The sequence below is a fragment of the Gopherus flavomarginatus genome, chromosome 3, assembly GCF_025201925.1.
Source record: "Gopherus flavomarginatus isolate rGopFla2 chromosome 3, rGopFla2.mat.asm, whole genome shotgun sequence".
Taxonomy (NCBI): Eukaryota; Metazoa; Chordata; order Testudines; family Testudinidae; genus Gopherus; species Gopherus flavomarginatus.
Genome location: NC_066619.1, coordinates 13,149,206 through 13,164,960, shown reverse-complemented (window position 1 = coordinate 13,164,960; position 15,755 = coordinate 13,149,206). Strand labels below are relative to the sequence as shown.

At 41.1% G+C, this 15,755-nt stretch overlaps 1 protein-coding gene across 8 annotated transcripts in view; it reads left to right on the top strand.

The window, feature by feature from the left end:
* EPG5 (ectopic P-granules 5 autophagy tethering factor) overlaps positions 1–15,375 on the top strand; it is an 81,237-nt gene extending 65,862 nt beyond the window's left edge. For 2 of the 8 annotated variants that reach the window (XM_050943511.1, XM_050943510.1), the window contains exons 38-44: positions 4,352–4,561; positions 4,694–4,838; positions 6,289–6,531; positions 7,504–7,723; positions 9,101–9,316; positions 11,048–11,162; positions 13,020–15,375. In XM_050943511.1, coding sequence (XP_050799468.1) covers positions 4,352–4,561; positions 4,694–4,838; positions 6,289–6,531; positions 7,504–7,723; positions 9,101–9,316; positions 11,048–11,162; positions 13,020–13,202 — 1,332 coding nt within the window. In that variant the 3' untranslated portion in view covers positions 13,203–15,375. The other 6 variants (XR_007773104.1, XR_007773105.1, XM_050943512.1 and 3 more) reach the window with 6 other exon arrangements.
* Positions 15,376–15,755: the final 380 nt, after the last annotated feature.

The window sequence follows — 15,755 nt, the reverse complement described above, 5'->3', positions numbered from 1 at the left end:
CACTACACTAGTCTTACACTTGAGTCACAGGCATTCCCTTCAGACTGTCCAGTCTGTCTTGACACCCAGACAAACTGAGCTTTGTGATAAAAGGTCACTCAGGCCAAAAATCACACCACATCACGTTGTTCCCTCCAAAGGACCAGTCACTTAGCCCAGATCAACTGGTGCTCTAGATCTTACACCAAAGACAATGCTGGTGGCCAATTTCTATAGTAAACTAAGTACGCTTTTAGTAGCTAAGAAAAGGAAATGAGAGTTATTGAAAGGTTAAAGCAGGTAAAATCTAAGTACAGGTGAGTAATTCCAAATGGTGGCAGTCATGTAATAAACTGCCTGTTTCCCCGAAAACCTTTTCAGGGTACCCAGATGATTTCTGGGGATCTCTATTTTTGCATCTGGTACACTTCCCTGTAAGAGTCCAAACAGGCCAGAGATGAAGGATCTTTCCTTGAATCCAGACTTACAGCTTCTTCTCACAGACAACACCTGACATACTGATCTCCTAGAACTGGAAGGGACCTTGAAAGGTCATTGAGTCCAGCCCCCTGCCTTCACTAGCACGACCGAGTACTGATTTTTGCCCCAGATCCCTAAGTGGCCCCCTCAAGGATTGACCTCACAACCCTGGGTTTAGTAGGCCAATGCTCAAACCACTGAGCTATCCCTGCAGACAGCATCTGACAGTGGCGCTACCCAAAGCATTTTGTGTCTATTTGACCTCAGGTCATCACACACACTGACCATGTGCTTTGAAATTAGCCTTTTTACTGATAAAGCTTTTTATTTGCATTTCACACAGCTTTAGTTAGAGGTGTATTTGTTATGTAAATGTTTTCCATAACATATAACAGGATACAAATGATTGAAAACTATGCAAGTAACGACCCATTCGTTTTCATTATGTTTAAACACCAAATACATTCAGACATTTAACAATCGCTTTGATCTGTGCTAATACACAAGTGAATTGATCTGGCTTTGATCTGAGCTGGCATCTGGTCTATCACCATCACAACACGTATATGGTTCCCTTTAGCATATCTGAGGGTATGGCTACACTTGAAATTTCAAAGCGCTGCTGCTGCAGCGCTTTGAAGTGTGAGTGTGGTCAGAGCGCCAGCGCTAGGAGAGAGCTCTCCAGCACTGCACGTAAACCACATCCTCTACAGGTGTAGCTTGCAGTGCTGGGAGCCGCGCTCCCAGCGCTGTGGCAATAATTACACTGAGGCTTTACAGCACTGTATCTTGCAGCGCTCAGGGGTGTTTTTTCACACCCCTGAGCACGAAAGTTGCAGCGCTGTAAAGTGCCAGTGTAGCGAAAGCCTGAGCATCTCACCACTGTAATGTATTTATCCTCTCAACAGGCAGGGAAGTGCTATTATCCCCATTTTACAGATGGGCAACTGAGGCACGAAGATCATACAGGAAGTGTTTAGTGGAACTGGGACTTGTAGCCAGGTTACCCAAGTCCCAGCCTAGTGCCCTAACCACTGGACCACTTTCCTCTTTTGAGGTAGCTTTCCAGTGCCCACAGTGAGACATTTTCATTTGAGGAGTCTGATTTACCCTGGTGGATTAAATAAAATTTATTGCTTCACCCTGATCTCCATGGTCTCTGTAAATAAGAACAATTCACTAGTTAGGGCCTTTCTGTGAGAATAAGCCATAGCTATGTTGTTTCAGTTTAATTCAGACTGGACTTTTATACTGCTTGAATATGGCATGACGACCTCTCTGTGAATTGAATTTTACAGTTTTTAACGTATGTGGGTCCAGAGCTTGGGGGAGATGGGAGACATGTTCGATGAATCCAGATAAATATATCTGGTTCCAAGCCTTTCTAATGAGGCGTCAGCCCTCTACAAGGAGACAGGCTGCTGTATTCTGTCAAGCAGGGAATGATTAACTGAAGTGTGCTACTCTTAAATGTAATAAACAGCTGTATTTCAGGGAGGGCCAAGAGATTTGATTGTTTAGTCATATTTTGTGTATTGCTTAAGTGGAAGTTGTTCTATCATAGGAAGTGGTTGTAAGAAGCAGTGATCTAGCTGCAATTGAACCTCCAGTGACTTTGTAGGGGTTGTAAAAAACCAACTAAACACGCTTGTCCCCACCACTGAGTCTGTATCTCAATCCTCCAGGTGATTCTTCCCCAAAAGCCCTGGAAGACTCTTCCTAGAGAGGCTACCCTTCTCCCCCATGTAAAAATCAATAGGAGCCCTTTTCATTTTCCTGTCTGATATTTAAGTACGATTAGCTTGAACTGCTGCTGGTCCTGATGCAGCCCACATCTGCATCTATCCCCAGTTGGCCCAGGGCTGTTCAAAACTGGAAAACAGTATTAAACAAAGACCTAAAACTTTGGTGCAGGAACCCAGGCATAATTGCCAAGGAGCATAAAACAATTAACATGGAAACCTGTATCATCCTGTTAAACCCAATTACACTCTGATTCTGTACTTTTATAGCATGATATAAGCAAATTGAATCAGTCATCAGCATTCTTTACATTTCCTGGAGTATTATTTGTAGCCTCAGCTATATAGCTGCTTCTGCAAACATTTATTTCTTACCATACAACTCTACCTTCCCTTCTGAATATACACATGGAGATGCTATGTAACAATAGCAGCAGGTCAGGGTGATGTAACATTCCTAAGGCCTGATTCATCTCTGTGCCAGCTGAACACTGGCTGTAGCTCCTTATTGGGCAGAGATTTGCTGCACCATCTCTGAATATTTTTATAACCAGCTGCCTCTGGCTGAGTTTTTTCCACCTGTTCCTCCCCCTCCCCATCCCTTCTGGCTGGAGATATCCTAGTCTCCGACAGCACCTGAGTTCCACTTTATGGTTGCATTTAAATATTTGTTCGATAGAGAGAATAAATGCATTAAACACAAAGAGAAGCATTTAGCAAAAGTGGGTTTTAAAGATTCAGTAAAGTTTACTTAAAATTAGCTATGGCTCACTTCATAGCTCCCAAATTCCCCCTGTGGTAGCATGGTGAGTCTCCCAAAAGTTCTTTGTTTGCACAGAGTCTGTCACAATAGGGTGCTGGTCCATGACAGGGGCTCCTAGATTATTAACAATAATAATCAGACTCTGTTTTGGTTCCTTTGATGCATTGTGTTTGAAGGAGGTATGATGATGTTCTTCATTCTAACCTCTAATCCGCAATAGCCATTGTATTTTCCAACCTATTCAAGTGACTGGAGTTCAGTATCCCAGGTCAAGGACTCCTGTTCTTTTTGTGGCTACAGACTAACGTGGCTGCTACTCTGAAACCTGTCATTATGCAAGGCACTAAATTTAGTCATATGGAGTGGAAATCCATCAACTTCATGAAAAAACTCGTATAGATAGAGCAGATGATATCTTCCTTTCCAAATGCAAACAGATGGCCTCTTAGAGTTGGTATGGCAACTTCCACCTTTTCATGTTCTGTGTATGTACACCTCTACTCCGATATAACGCGGCCTGATATAACACGGATATAACACAGTAAAGCAGTGCTCTGGGGGTGCGGGGCTGTGCACTCCGGCGGATCAAAGCAAGTTTGATATAACGTGGTTTCACCTATAACGCTGTAAGAATTTTTTGGCTCCCAAGGACAGTGTTATATCAGGGTAGAGGTGTATGTTTATCTTCTTACTATACGTTCCATTCTGTGCATCTGATGAAGTGGGCTGTACCCCATGAAAACTTATGCTCAAATAAATTTGTTAGTCTTTAAGGTGCCACAAGTACTCCTGTTCTTTTTGCGGATACAGACTAACACGGCTGCTACTCTGAAACCTTCGACTCCTTTCAGTGACCTTCTAGATATTTTGTCATTTCAAAAATCTTCCTTAAACGTCTAAAGATACACTTGTGTGAGAATTGGAGGTATCATAGTGTAGTGGATAAAGCACTGGACCAAATGATGAGACACCTGGGTTCTTCTCCCACCTCTGCCACTGACATATGTTACCTGACCGGTGTGACCTTATGGAAGTCAGGTCATGTCTCTGTTTCTCCGTTTGCCCTCTTACGCTTTCCTACATGTTTAGATTGAAGCTGTGTTTATGGCAAGGGCCATCATATTGTACCAACACATTGGCCTGCTAATTTTAGTTGTGGCTGTCAGATGCCACTGTAATACCAATAGTACATACAAATGCAATGAGTGTTGTTTTAGCACAATGCACTATTAAAGCCACACTGCTAGCAGTCAGCTGTTTGTTAGGTTTTTTATTACACTTTGTGCATCTCTAATCTAAACATTGTGGATTGATGTCTCCATTAGTTTCCAATATTTAGTATTGTGACTGTTCATAAAAAGAGAATTGGTTTTTTTTTAATCTTCAGGAATCGCCACTGATTAACCTCCTTGGACAGGCCAGCTCTCTTCCATGGCAACTTGTGCGCATTGAATCTTATCAAAGCATCATCAGCTACTTTAGCAGCCACTATCCTCCTTCCATCATCCTAGCCAAGGATTCTGCAGCTGAACTGATGGTGAAACTCTTAAAAGTTTCTGCAGGCTTTGGTGCTTCTTCTGATAGCCATGTGCATTTTGTAAGTATGATTGGCAGTTCTTCTAGACTGCTCTTGATCATCTTCTTGTTTTGTTGAGGTCGGGATGTGTCGTGTGGTTATATGGTCCATGAGAATAGAGCTAAGTGTGCCAACTTTTTAAAATTTTAATAGGATGCAACACTAAAATGCCAAGCATACATTCACCAGGTGGTTCAGTTTCTCAGCACCCTGGAACAAAATGGAAAAATAACCCTTTCGGTATTGGAACAAGAAATGTCAAAGCTCTTAGACGATATTGTCATCTTTAACCCTCCAGGTTGGTTCTAAGGAAATATCATGTTTTTTACAGTTGTCAAGACATATTATTTGTAGAGTTAGGTTAGTTACAGATACAGATAATTTTTGAACTATTTCATGCATTTAAAATACATGCAATATTTCTGAGATGGGCTTTGGGCCTCTGAGGATTTATTGACTATGTAATGAATGTCCCTTGGTTTTGAAGAACACATATGCCCTCTCACACAGCTGAAGGAGAGAGAATTCCCTCTCCTACTCATCAGCCAAAAGGAAGAAGGTTCTTGGGTGTAGGTGTTTTGGAATGGGTGGTGGAAGAGCCCTCCTTTTAGCAGCTGAACAGCATGTTGTCATGTATCAGATTTATCAAACACTTGCTAGTTAGAAGCTGATGGGGAAAAAATGGTGCAGCTCCCTTAGCAGCATTCAATGACAGCACATTCCCACTTCACAGCAGCTGGGGTGGGGAGGGCTGGACTTCTCACAAGAGCGTTGCCCCAGGTCCTTGCTCATATGGAGTTCTCTCTTTTCTTGTCATTCTTTGGTTCATTAGGTGTCTGGTAAAATTTTTTACAGCCGGGTCTAAGTGGCTGTGGCCTTGGGGAAGTCATTTAACTTCTTAGCCTCAGTTTCACCATTTGAACTATGGTGCCAATAACACTTCCTTGCAGTGGGCTGTGAGGATTAATGACTGAGTTAGTTTGGTTTATAAAAATAGTATTAAAATACTTAATTTTCATTTAGTAATGTAAATTTGTTGAATTAAATTGTGAAAAGTGCTATCTTTAGAAAAGGATTATAAGAACTAAGCATTATAATGGCATGTTTAAATTGCTTTAAAGAAAATTGTTTATAACTAGTTGCTATTGAAGGGGTCCCTATGAAATAGAGTAGGCACTATGAAAAGATATTCAGGGTCTGATGCTTAGACTGGCAAGGTTATCTGGATAATCTAGTATTTTGGGAAATGCTGTGGGACTGCTAAAATCTCTAGGACTCCTCTGGTCATATTTGAAGTGACCAAACAGCTGTAAAGGGGTCATTAACTTTATTTTACAAACAAGTTGTGTTGAGTGGGAGCCCAGTAAATGTCCCCTCCCCGCCCCCCCCCCACTCACTTAAATAATAGTAGCACCTAGAGGCCCCAGCTGAGATCAGAACTCTATTGTGTGAGGCACTGTACAAATAATAGGTATAGTGCCTTGCCTGAAGTGTCTAATTCGGCAGGACAAAGTGGATTCTCAGGAAGAATGATCATCTCCTTTTTATAGATGTAGAACTGAGGCACATAGTGAATAAGTGACTTTTTCAAGGTCATACAGGAAGTCTATTGCAATGGCAAGAATTGAACCCAGATCTCCTGAGTCCCAGTCCAGTGCCGTAAACACAGGACCATCCCCTCTCCCTTCTTTAATTTTTATTTTCATACCTGACTTATTCTTACTGGTATATTTTTCTTTGACTTTCAGACATGGATATGCAAGCTCGTCATATGGCTCTCAGTAGTCTCTTTTCAGAAGCACTGATGATGATGAATAATGCCAGCATCACAACAGCAGAGTCGCTACGGGGTAGTTTACAAACCTGGATCAACACCAAAGTGCATGGCCTGCTAGTGATGCCCCTGCTAACAGCAGCATGCCAGAGCCTGGCCTCGGTCAGACATATGGCAGAGACTACGGAAGCTTGTATTACAGCTTACTTCAATGAAGGTAAGAGAGAACCTCTCCTTCTGTCACTTATGCCAAGTTCTGAGCTAACGTTAAAGATCACCCTTGAAATGTCCACTAATTAATTGCTAGGTTGGAGCTCCTTGTAGCCTCAGGCTACTCAGAAATAGCTTGAACTTGGTTTTAATTTTGTAATCAGACCGTCTTTCCTGAAGTATGTTGTTGATGTTACTCACTGTGCTCCGTGTGTGTATCTGCAGTAATACCTTTGCACAGTCAAGTAGGGTATGGACAGTCTTGTTGCTTATTTTTGAATTTCTTTGGTTGTCTGTTTTACAGTCTTAAGGTAATGATTTCTTAGAATTGTTTCCAGCCACACATCACTTTCTGATACTGTCTGGCTTTGCCCGATGGCTACTCTCTTTCTAGCTGAGGGGACCTAAATGACTTTTCCTATATATTCTAGTCCATCCTTTTATGGAAAAGTTGTACAGAATTTAATAGAAAAGGATCATTTTTTCTATAAAGCTTTTTAAAAACAGTCATGTAGAATTTAATACAGATTTTGTTGTTTGGTAGAATTCTGTGGGATGGTTATAAGAAACCTTGTAGAGAGGATCATATTCTCTCTCAAATTGTGTAGGTTTTTGGAGTGATGTCTATGGAACTATATATCTATTTCTGCCCCAGTCAATTCTGTAAGACTTTAGCCCCCCCAGGGGAAGTGTTTGAGGTCCTATCACTGGGACGTATAAAATTAATACTGCTGTCACACCCTCAAATGTACTTGCTTACATGGAGATGGATGCGATAACCTAATAGGTCTTTTCCATCTTTAACCTCCATGATTCTCTGACAAGCTGATGATTTGGAAAATAACTGCCAAAGTATGAATTACTTAATTTAAAGGAACATAATAAAGTAGGTTAGGTCTAAAGCTTTACTCTGTCCTAAAACTGTTTTAACAAACATGTCCTGTCCTTTCTGTATTCTCTTCTCTCACTTTGTTTTAAGAATTTCCTCTCAACCAGGATTTAGGCTGGGGCCCTATACTCGCCTCCCTTCAAGTTCCTGAACTCACAATGGAAGAATTTCTGCAGGAATGTTTATCCTTGGGAAGCTACCTGACCCTTTATGTCTACATGCTGCAGTGCTTAAACACTGAGCAGACTCTGACCAATGAAATGAAAATGCTGCTAACTCTTGACAAATGGCTAGAGCAAGTGTATCCAAGGTATTTAGCATTTGATTCAGTACAGTCGTTGGTCTGGTGTAGGACTATACTCCAGGCTTTCTAATCCCAGCTCTGCCACTGTTTCTTGAGCAAGTCATCTTGGCCTGCATTTTCAGCTATCTCCTAAGTTGGAATATGTTACATTCTCAGTGTTCAATTGGAGATGCTAGGGGCCTGATTTTTTCAAAAGGTGCTGAAGCTAATGTGGGATGCTCAGCTCTGGGGGAAAAATTCAGGACCGAGTATTTCCAGTATTGGTGGGCACTTTTTGAAAATGGAGGTCTTCATGTCCCTGCCTCCCTGTTAAACACGGGTAAACCAAACAGGGAGCGTGGTGAGAATTGAGTGTTGTTTATAAAGAGCTTTGAAGCTGTAAAATGCTATAATACTGTAAGTACTAAGTATTTATTAAAATACAAATAGTGCTGGTGTATAATGCACTAGTAAGTATTACATGCTGCTCAACAGTGCTATCCAGAATACAGCAAATCGGTTGGCTGGTAAATGCCTCTCCATTTCAGTGGCAATAGGGGCAAAATTTTCTTGATTAAAAAGCCTTGCTTGGAGAATGCATGCTCTCCTTTTTGCAGTTCAAATCTCTTGGCCATTTGATGACTGTAGTACTCTCCAGCTCTATCCACTTGATTGCCAAAGTGGGGAAAGACAGCAATCTGCAAAAGGCTGTTTCGGTACCTTCTCCAATGCTAAATGCATGCTCCAAGATTGCTGCGGGGTTTTTTGGTGGTAGAAGGACTGGACAGAAGTTACGAGAGCACAGTCTGATGCAGATCTCTCATGCTGATGCTTTCTGTGGAATATCTGAGTTCATTAACCTTGGGTGTGACTTCAGGCCATTTGGTTTTAAAACAATCTTTAAAAATATCCACAGAGGAACTTGTGCTGTGTGCCTTGCTCAGCAGAAGCCTTCAGTGTTTCCACTGCTATACAATAAAGTGGAAAGTTTTAAAAAACAAAATCTACTGCTCCTCAGAGTATCAAATACTTGTAAACAAAGCCAAGTTCAAAGAAAAACGGGCCTGATTCACCAGTCTGTTACACCAGATTTTATACCATTTATCAATAAATTTAAGGGCTGAAGGAGTCATTGGGATAGTCTAGTTTGACCTTCTACATAATACTGGCCTTTGAACTCCCCCTTTAATTTATACATCGAGCCCATAGTTTCTGGAATTCCACTTCACTGGAGTTATTCCAGCATAAGAACTAGTATATCTAAATGTCCTTCACAAACTTATCAACTAAACACCTCACTGGGCTGGTGTGTGTGCAGGGACACTTTCCAGTGCCACAGGCTTAAGAGATGTTGAAGGAGAAGGAAGATCAGTTTCTAAGCATTGTTCTTTCATCTACCAAAAGTTCAATGAAGGAAGAGTCAAAGCTGTTTCTTTGGTGGCATAAAGCCCTGCAGTTATCCCTACTCCAAACGGAACAGAACGACGCCATCCTGGTTGAATCAGTCATCCGGATATTGCTCTCAATACAGGGCAGACAGAATCAGCTGGCTGAGGAGAGACTGATGTCCGGAATATTGGGTGTTATTGGTCTAGGCAAGAAATCTCCTTTGTCACCCAGGTAAGAATGTAGGAAGCAGTGCTCTGATTAAGAAAGCACGTATTTTGAAAATACTTGCTCAGATCCTATACACTTTATGAATGGATGGTACTAATCTCTGAAGTTGGGTTAGGAATCCAAAGTTCCTGAAGGTTTGGGGGTGTTCCTGTTTTGGCCTATTATAGAGAAGCAATGGAGTTTGGAACTGCATTAGGATCTGAATGTAAACTTTCCCATAATTTGTGCTGGAGAGAGGGGAAGTTGGGAGTTCTGGTTTGGTGCCATCTCTAGTTCAAGTGTCCCTGTTAACTATGGTTTGACCCATGAACTTAATTTAATCACAAATTTCTCTTGGGATGGTGGATAGCCTTCCTGGTGAATGGGTTATACCACTAAAAATGGAGTGTAGAATAATTGTTTCCCGGCTGCTCGAGAGGTAAGGTACTTGTTTACAAAAATCCTGACAGGGTAAACTTGATTGTGATCCTAGGTTGGCCTGTTTTCATGTAAAACAGATCTCTTAATTTTAGAGAGGGCACAGGATTGGTCCTGCTTTCAGCAGGGGTTTGCACCAGATGACCTCCTGAGGTCCCTTCCAACTCTGATATTCTGTGGATCTATGATTCAGTGTTTGCAGAGAGATCCATCAAAGAGAATACTTGTCTGGCTTTCTTTTACCTTGTCTCTAGCAGTCAGCTGTCTTGCATGTCTCACATTACCAGCATGTGTATATTCATGTTCCACTCTGCCTTTTCTATATTATCCTGTATGTGCTGGAAAACATGAGTGGTTCAAAGAAGCACCGAACTTTGCATGTTAAGCAGTTTCCTTCCTGAAGAGATGGATAGGGAGCTTGGTAATAAGAGAACCAAAAAAAAAAAACAAAAAAAAAAACCCCAATCCAAATGAAAGAGAGAGTTATCCAAACCAGAAATATTTGGCCCAGATCCAGCAAAGCACTTAAGCATGACATAACTTTAAGAATGTAAGTGGTTTCTTTTGGGCGAATCCAACCTCCATTGAAACCAGTGGCTAAGGATACAATTCTGTCACAGAGGTCACGGATTCTGTGACTTTTCAGGACCTCCGTGACTACTTCCAGGGCAGGGCTGGCGCAACTGTCAGCCTTGGGGCCACTGGAGCAGCAGCTGGGGTTGGGTCAGCCTTACTACTGCTGGAGCAGTGGTGATCAGCCCCGGGGCTGCTTCCCCCCCCACCCCCTCCCAGGACTGAAGCAGCAGTGGGCTGGAGTGACTGCCGAAGATCAAACCCAGCATCACTCTGACTATTAGTGTTCCCTTAGGATATTTTTTAGTGAAAAGTCAGGGACTGGTCACAGGCTTCCATGAATTTTTGTTTATTGCCTATGCCCTGTCCCAGACGTTTACTAAAAATGCCAGTGACCGCACCGTAACCTTATCAATGGCAAAGCTCCCATTAAGTTGAGTGGGGACAGGATTTCACCCTTTTCTGGTGATAGACATCTCAAAATACACAAAGGATGTAAGTACAAAGAATGAAAAGAAGTGCTTGGGGTGATAACTAGGTACCAATGAGATCTCCAGTTTATTTGTGTTAATTTGTATTATACTGCAAGAGGTGCATTGCATTAAAAAAAAAAAAAAAAGTAGAAAGATCCCTCACCTGGTTTAGTGCAAGAAATAATAGGGTGATATTTTTGGCGCGTCTAATCCTGATGCTCAGTAGCATCTAAATTTTACATCAACTTCTCTCTTCCTTTTGACACTTAAGGTTCCGTGTGGTTGCCCGCAGTATGTCAGCCTTCCTGCTGGTGCAGATTCCTCAGGAGAATCAAATCCGTCTGAAGCCTGGTTCAGAATTGCAGCTCTCACAGAAAGCCCAGCAGGTAGTGTGTCAGCCATTGATTTCACTGAGCATCCTCTGTCTCTGTATTGGCTAATCAAGTTGCAGTGTGAAGCTCATTGGAATCATTACAAACAATGTATATTAAGCCTACCTTCTCTTCTGAAATGCCTGATTTCAGTGAGAGCGAAATGTCCATCCTAATTTGGCCCTCAATGCTTGCCCCCTCTTTATATCTGGGTCTAAATTCTGAAATTCAAAAGCAATTAGTTGATCTTATCCTTGTAACTTGAGGAACTTTTGTTTGCATCACAAACTACTGCACTATTTGCTATAACGTGGCAGGACTGCTAGTGTGTGTTTGAGAGAGCTAGACTAAGATACTTGAGGTGATCTATGCCAGGGAAGTGAGTTGCATAGGCAAAGCTGGTTGCACAGCAACCCATGTTGTTTGGCAGGGATATTTTGTCACATTATAAATCTTAAAACACAGAGCTTTCAGTGAAATAGTAAGTTCAATACACTGAGTGAGAAATAATGGAAACTAGTTAACAGAAGGAACTGGAAAATATACTCTTTGGCAGTGGGGGAAGGAGAGGATTGAACACTTTTACCAATGGAACATCAATTGGCAGTATTTTGTGTGTTTCTTAAACTTTTGGAAAGGTTTATTTTTGATCCAATAACTTCAGAATACAAAAAGTGTCAATAAAAAATGGACAGGAAAGGGTTAAGTTCTTCTGAGGCCTTGTCTGTATAGACAAGATGCACTGGTTTAATTAAAAGTGTGATTTTTAAATTGATTTAAACTGGTGCATACCTCTGTCTGGGTGCTCTCTCATTTCTATTTAATAGGGGCGTATTTCAGTTTAACTGATTCCTGATTGTCTAAGCTAAATAAGACTGGTTTAAATCCAAATAAGAGAGTCTGTGAAGCCTTTTGTACCAGTTTAACTTAACTGGCTTAAAATTGTTCCATTGGTCAAATCAATGCATCTTTGTCATGTCCACAATAGCAGAGTTCAGGAACATTGGAACTCAGCAAGAGCAGGTAGAAGGGATGAAAAAATATCAGCCTTGACTTTAATATATTCCCTTTAAAGGGTTATATTCAGGCTTTGTTTAGCCCAACATTAAGTTTTGTGGATACAAACCTTTAAATGACTAAGACAGCAGAAAAACATCCTCCTGCAGAGTGTTTGCAACCCACACATTGCAGCAATATGCTAGTGCATGAGAACCTGACAGTGGAATTAACCACAAATGGAAGCGAAGCTGACTACTCTCTTTTCCTTCTTTGGTGTGAGTGAAAAGTAAAAGAGGTTCATTCAGAATTCTTTCATCTTTAATTAATCACTGGAGTTATCGCTAACTTGGGTTAGGGATTTATTTTTAACATACGATTTTTAACCTGACAGTGGTGGGCAGAAACAATATACATATTTATATGGAAATTCCGGGGATTGATGAGAACATTGTGAAGTGAATTGCAAGGGTACTATGAGCTGTATTTGGTGTATTTTCCCTAAGGTTAATTGTTTAGTGCCAGACGTAAATATAAATGATATGTGAAACTTACGACAGGGTAGTTGTTCCTGTCACCCATAGAGAGAGAACAACATTGGCATATGTAATGTGAAGCTAATGTGCTGATACTGTACTATACAAAATGTGCATGTGGAATGTTACATGATCATGGGAGCTTGTTATACAAATATTTGTATAAAACCAGTAGGTAGATGTAGGTCAGATCCTCAAGTAGTGTAAACCAATATAGATCCATTGAAGTAAATGGAATCACATTTGTTTAATGGGTCAGATCATTAGCTGGTGTAATTGTAACTGCAGAATATAGGGACAGAATATACTTAGCTAACTGAATTTTTCCCTCTATTTGTAGGCACTGAATACCCTTGAATCTATGGCATCAAACAAACAATATACGGAGTATCAGGAACAGCTCTCCCAAGTGTCCCAGTTTATCAAGCACCCAGATCATTGTCTTCAAGATGGAAATAATCTCTTGGCTCTCCTTGTGAACACTCTGTACCCAGAAGTGCATTACTTGGACATTATACGATAGCAAGCACTGAGATCACCAGAAACCTTTTTACAGTCTTGGCTTTCTCCAGTTTACGTTCAAAGTTGTTACTGCACAAGTAATTTTCATTGGAGAGTCGTACTTTATATCAAAATGAATCAAAGGGGGAGCATGGGTGGGAAATGTCCACGGGCGTGTTATTAACTCTCTTGGGTATTTTGTTTACGTTCTTAACATACTGCTTCAAATGGAATCACTCAATTTTTGTCTGGTGAAAACACTTGAATGGCTTCCCATGTATAGTACAATCTAAAAGAGTGATTGAGACTAGATGTGTGAATCCTTTGAGAGAATGTCGCTTGTCCTTGTCTTATATACAGCAGTTGGGTTTTTTGCTTTGTGCCTTTTTCTTCTTCTGAGACTTCATTGCAGAGCTTTGGACCATTGTTTAACCATGGCACCTCTAAAAGTTATCTACCTACCTATTCTGAAACTTGGAAACTCACTATACTCATGAAGATAGTGTCTCTTTAAAAACTGAACTTCTCTGTGATCGTGCAGACCTCTGCTGTGGAATGTGACCTTTTACATTTTTTTCCACCCCTGTAAGCAGTAGCTGACGTTTTTTTTAAGCACTTGAGGTTTTTTCCAACTTCCAGATGTGACTGAATCCGATTCCATATCGTTTGCTAGAATGAACCATTCATGTCCATGTTGCTTCTATTATAAAGACAGATAGAGTCAAGAACTGAGTTTCTAGATGTAGAAGGGAAAGTAGCCATTGGTATTCACGTTAGCTCTCCAATTCCTCAGTGCTGCTGAAAGAGACTGGTTGTTTTGTGGCTGAATTGACCGGCAGGGAGACTGCGGTGGCTTTCCTTCCTCACTAGTTGGGCATCTTGATATCGGAGATGACACTGTGTTTAATTTGGTGATTTATTCTTAAAATTCTGTTACCAAGGTGTGAACAACTGTACATTTGTCAGTTTAATTATCCTAATCTTTGTTGCCTTGCGCATTAATGAAAGGAACATCTCATAAGAAAGAAGAGAACAGGTCTTCCCAGCTGTGTTTATATGGCTCTGTGGCCATTTTGTTTGTCTCCATAGAATCTGATGTGTTCCAAATGGCCTTAAAGTTCCATTGCTGTGGGCTATGAATACCTCAGGATTTTTGCAAAGGAACCATGATATCTTTTTCTCATCTAATTACTCAGTGCCTTTATGTTTAGGATACGCTTGCATTTCAAAACACTTAGCTCTGGTCACCACTAAAGGGGAAGTGCTACCTACAGCCTCTTCCATAACCAATCATCAGCACATTCACCATTTTTGCACTTAAATATAGTTTTAGTGTTAGAGAACTAACCAGTTACTGAGTGACTCATTTGTTTTGTAATTTCCCTTTCTCTTCTTGCCAAATTATGCAAACCACGTCAGTTTGGACTTCAGATAACACCCATTCTCCAATTTGTCTTGCAGTTTTGTTCTCTGTGAATCAGCCTGTACTTCATTTTGTGCATCAGCCAGCCATCACTGCTGCATGTTTTGAACAGGCCCTTTTGGGAACTTCGCAACTGGAAAAATAAATTCTGCTGCTTTTTTCGTTTAGACTTAAGACACTGGTTTTAGCACTTTTATTAGACGTAATGTTATGCCTCAGTTGTATAAAAAATATGAAAACACAGGACTTTTATGTATATATTGGACATGCAGGTTTTAAAAGAAAAGCCATTGTGTCAGCCCTTGAGTTTGTACAGATGGTGGGTTTATAATGTACGAGGCCTGCAAAGACCATATGAAATAAAAAAAATGAAAATCAAGTAACTCCTGGTGAAGGTCCCGATAATTCCATTGAACCACAAGCAGCAGCCGTATTATCCCACAGTGTGTAACTTATTGTTCTTGGGAGATGAAGGTATTGTCTGGGTGTTTGAAGTCTTCAATTTAGGTTAGTTGCCTTTCCTGACTCTGTTCCTTGTATGCATGTTGCACGACCATGTTATATGATTGGCAGAGGTCCTAAGAGAGGCCCAGGAGGAGAATGGCAAGAATGTGTTGCTTTTTCTTCATGGTAATATTTATTACAATTTTGTAAATAAAAGCTGTTTACAGTTAATTTGTGCAGTTATGATCCCTAAAGTATCAATATTTGTGGCTTTTGGAAACCTTGAACTGTACGTTGTCCATTGCAATAAAGCGAGTGGTCTGCTGGACTGCAGCCTAATTTCTATTAAGAAAATGAAGGCTGGGAGGGGAAAGACGTTGGTCTCTTCCAGCCTTGGACTCCTTGTGATTATCTAGTCTGACCTCCTGTATAGCACCGTCCACAGAACTCTTAGAATTCGTAGAGCAGATTGTGACAGATTGGACCCCTCTTCCAGGATGCTACTGATGTACTGAGGTCCCACTGAGCCTGCCTGTTCCACTAGCCTGGGCTCCCTCACCCTGTCCTGCTGCAGGTGCACTCACAGGTAAGGACGCACCCAGCTGTAGAATCACACAGCGTCTGCAACCAGCTCTGTGTAGGAAGACTCAGCTCAGGGAATTGCCCAGCTCTCTGGAGTGTAAACCCAAAATTATATTGTCTGGCGCT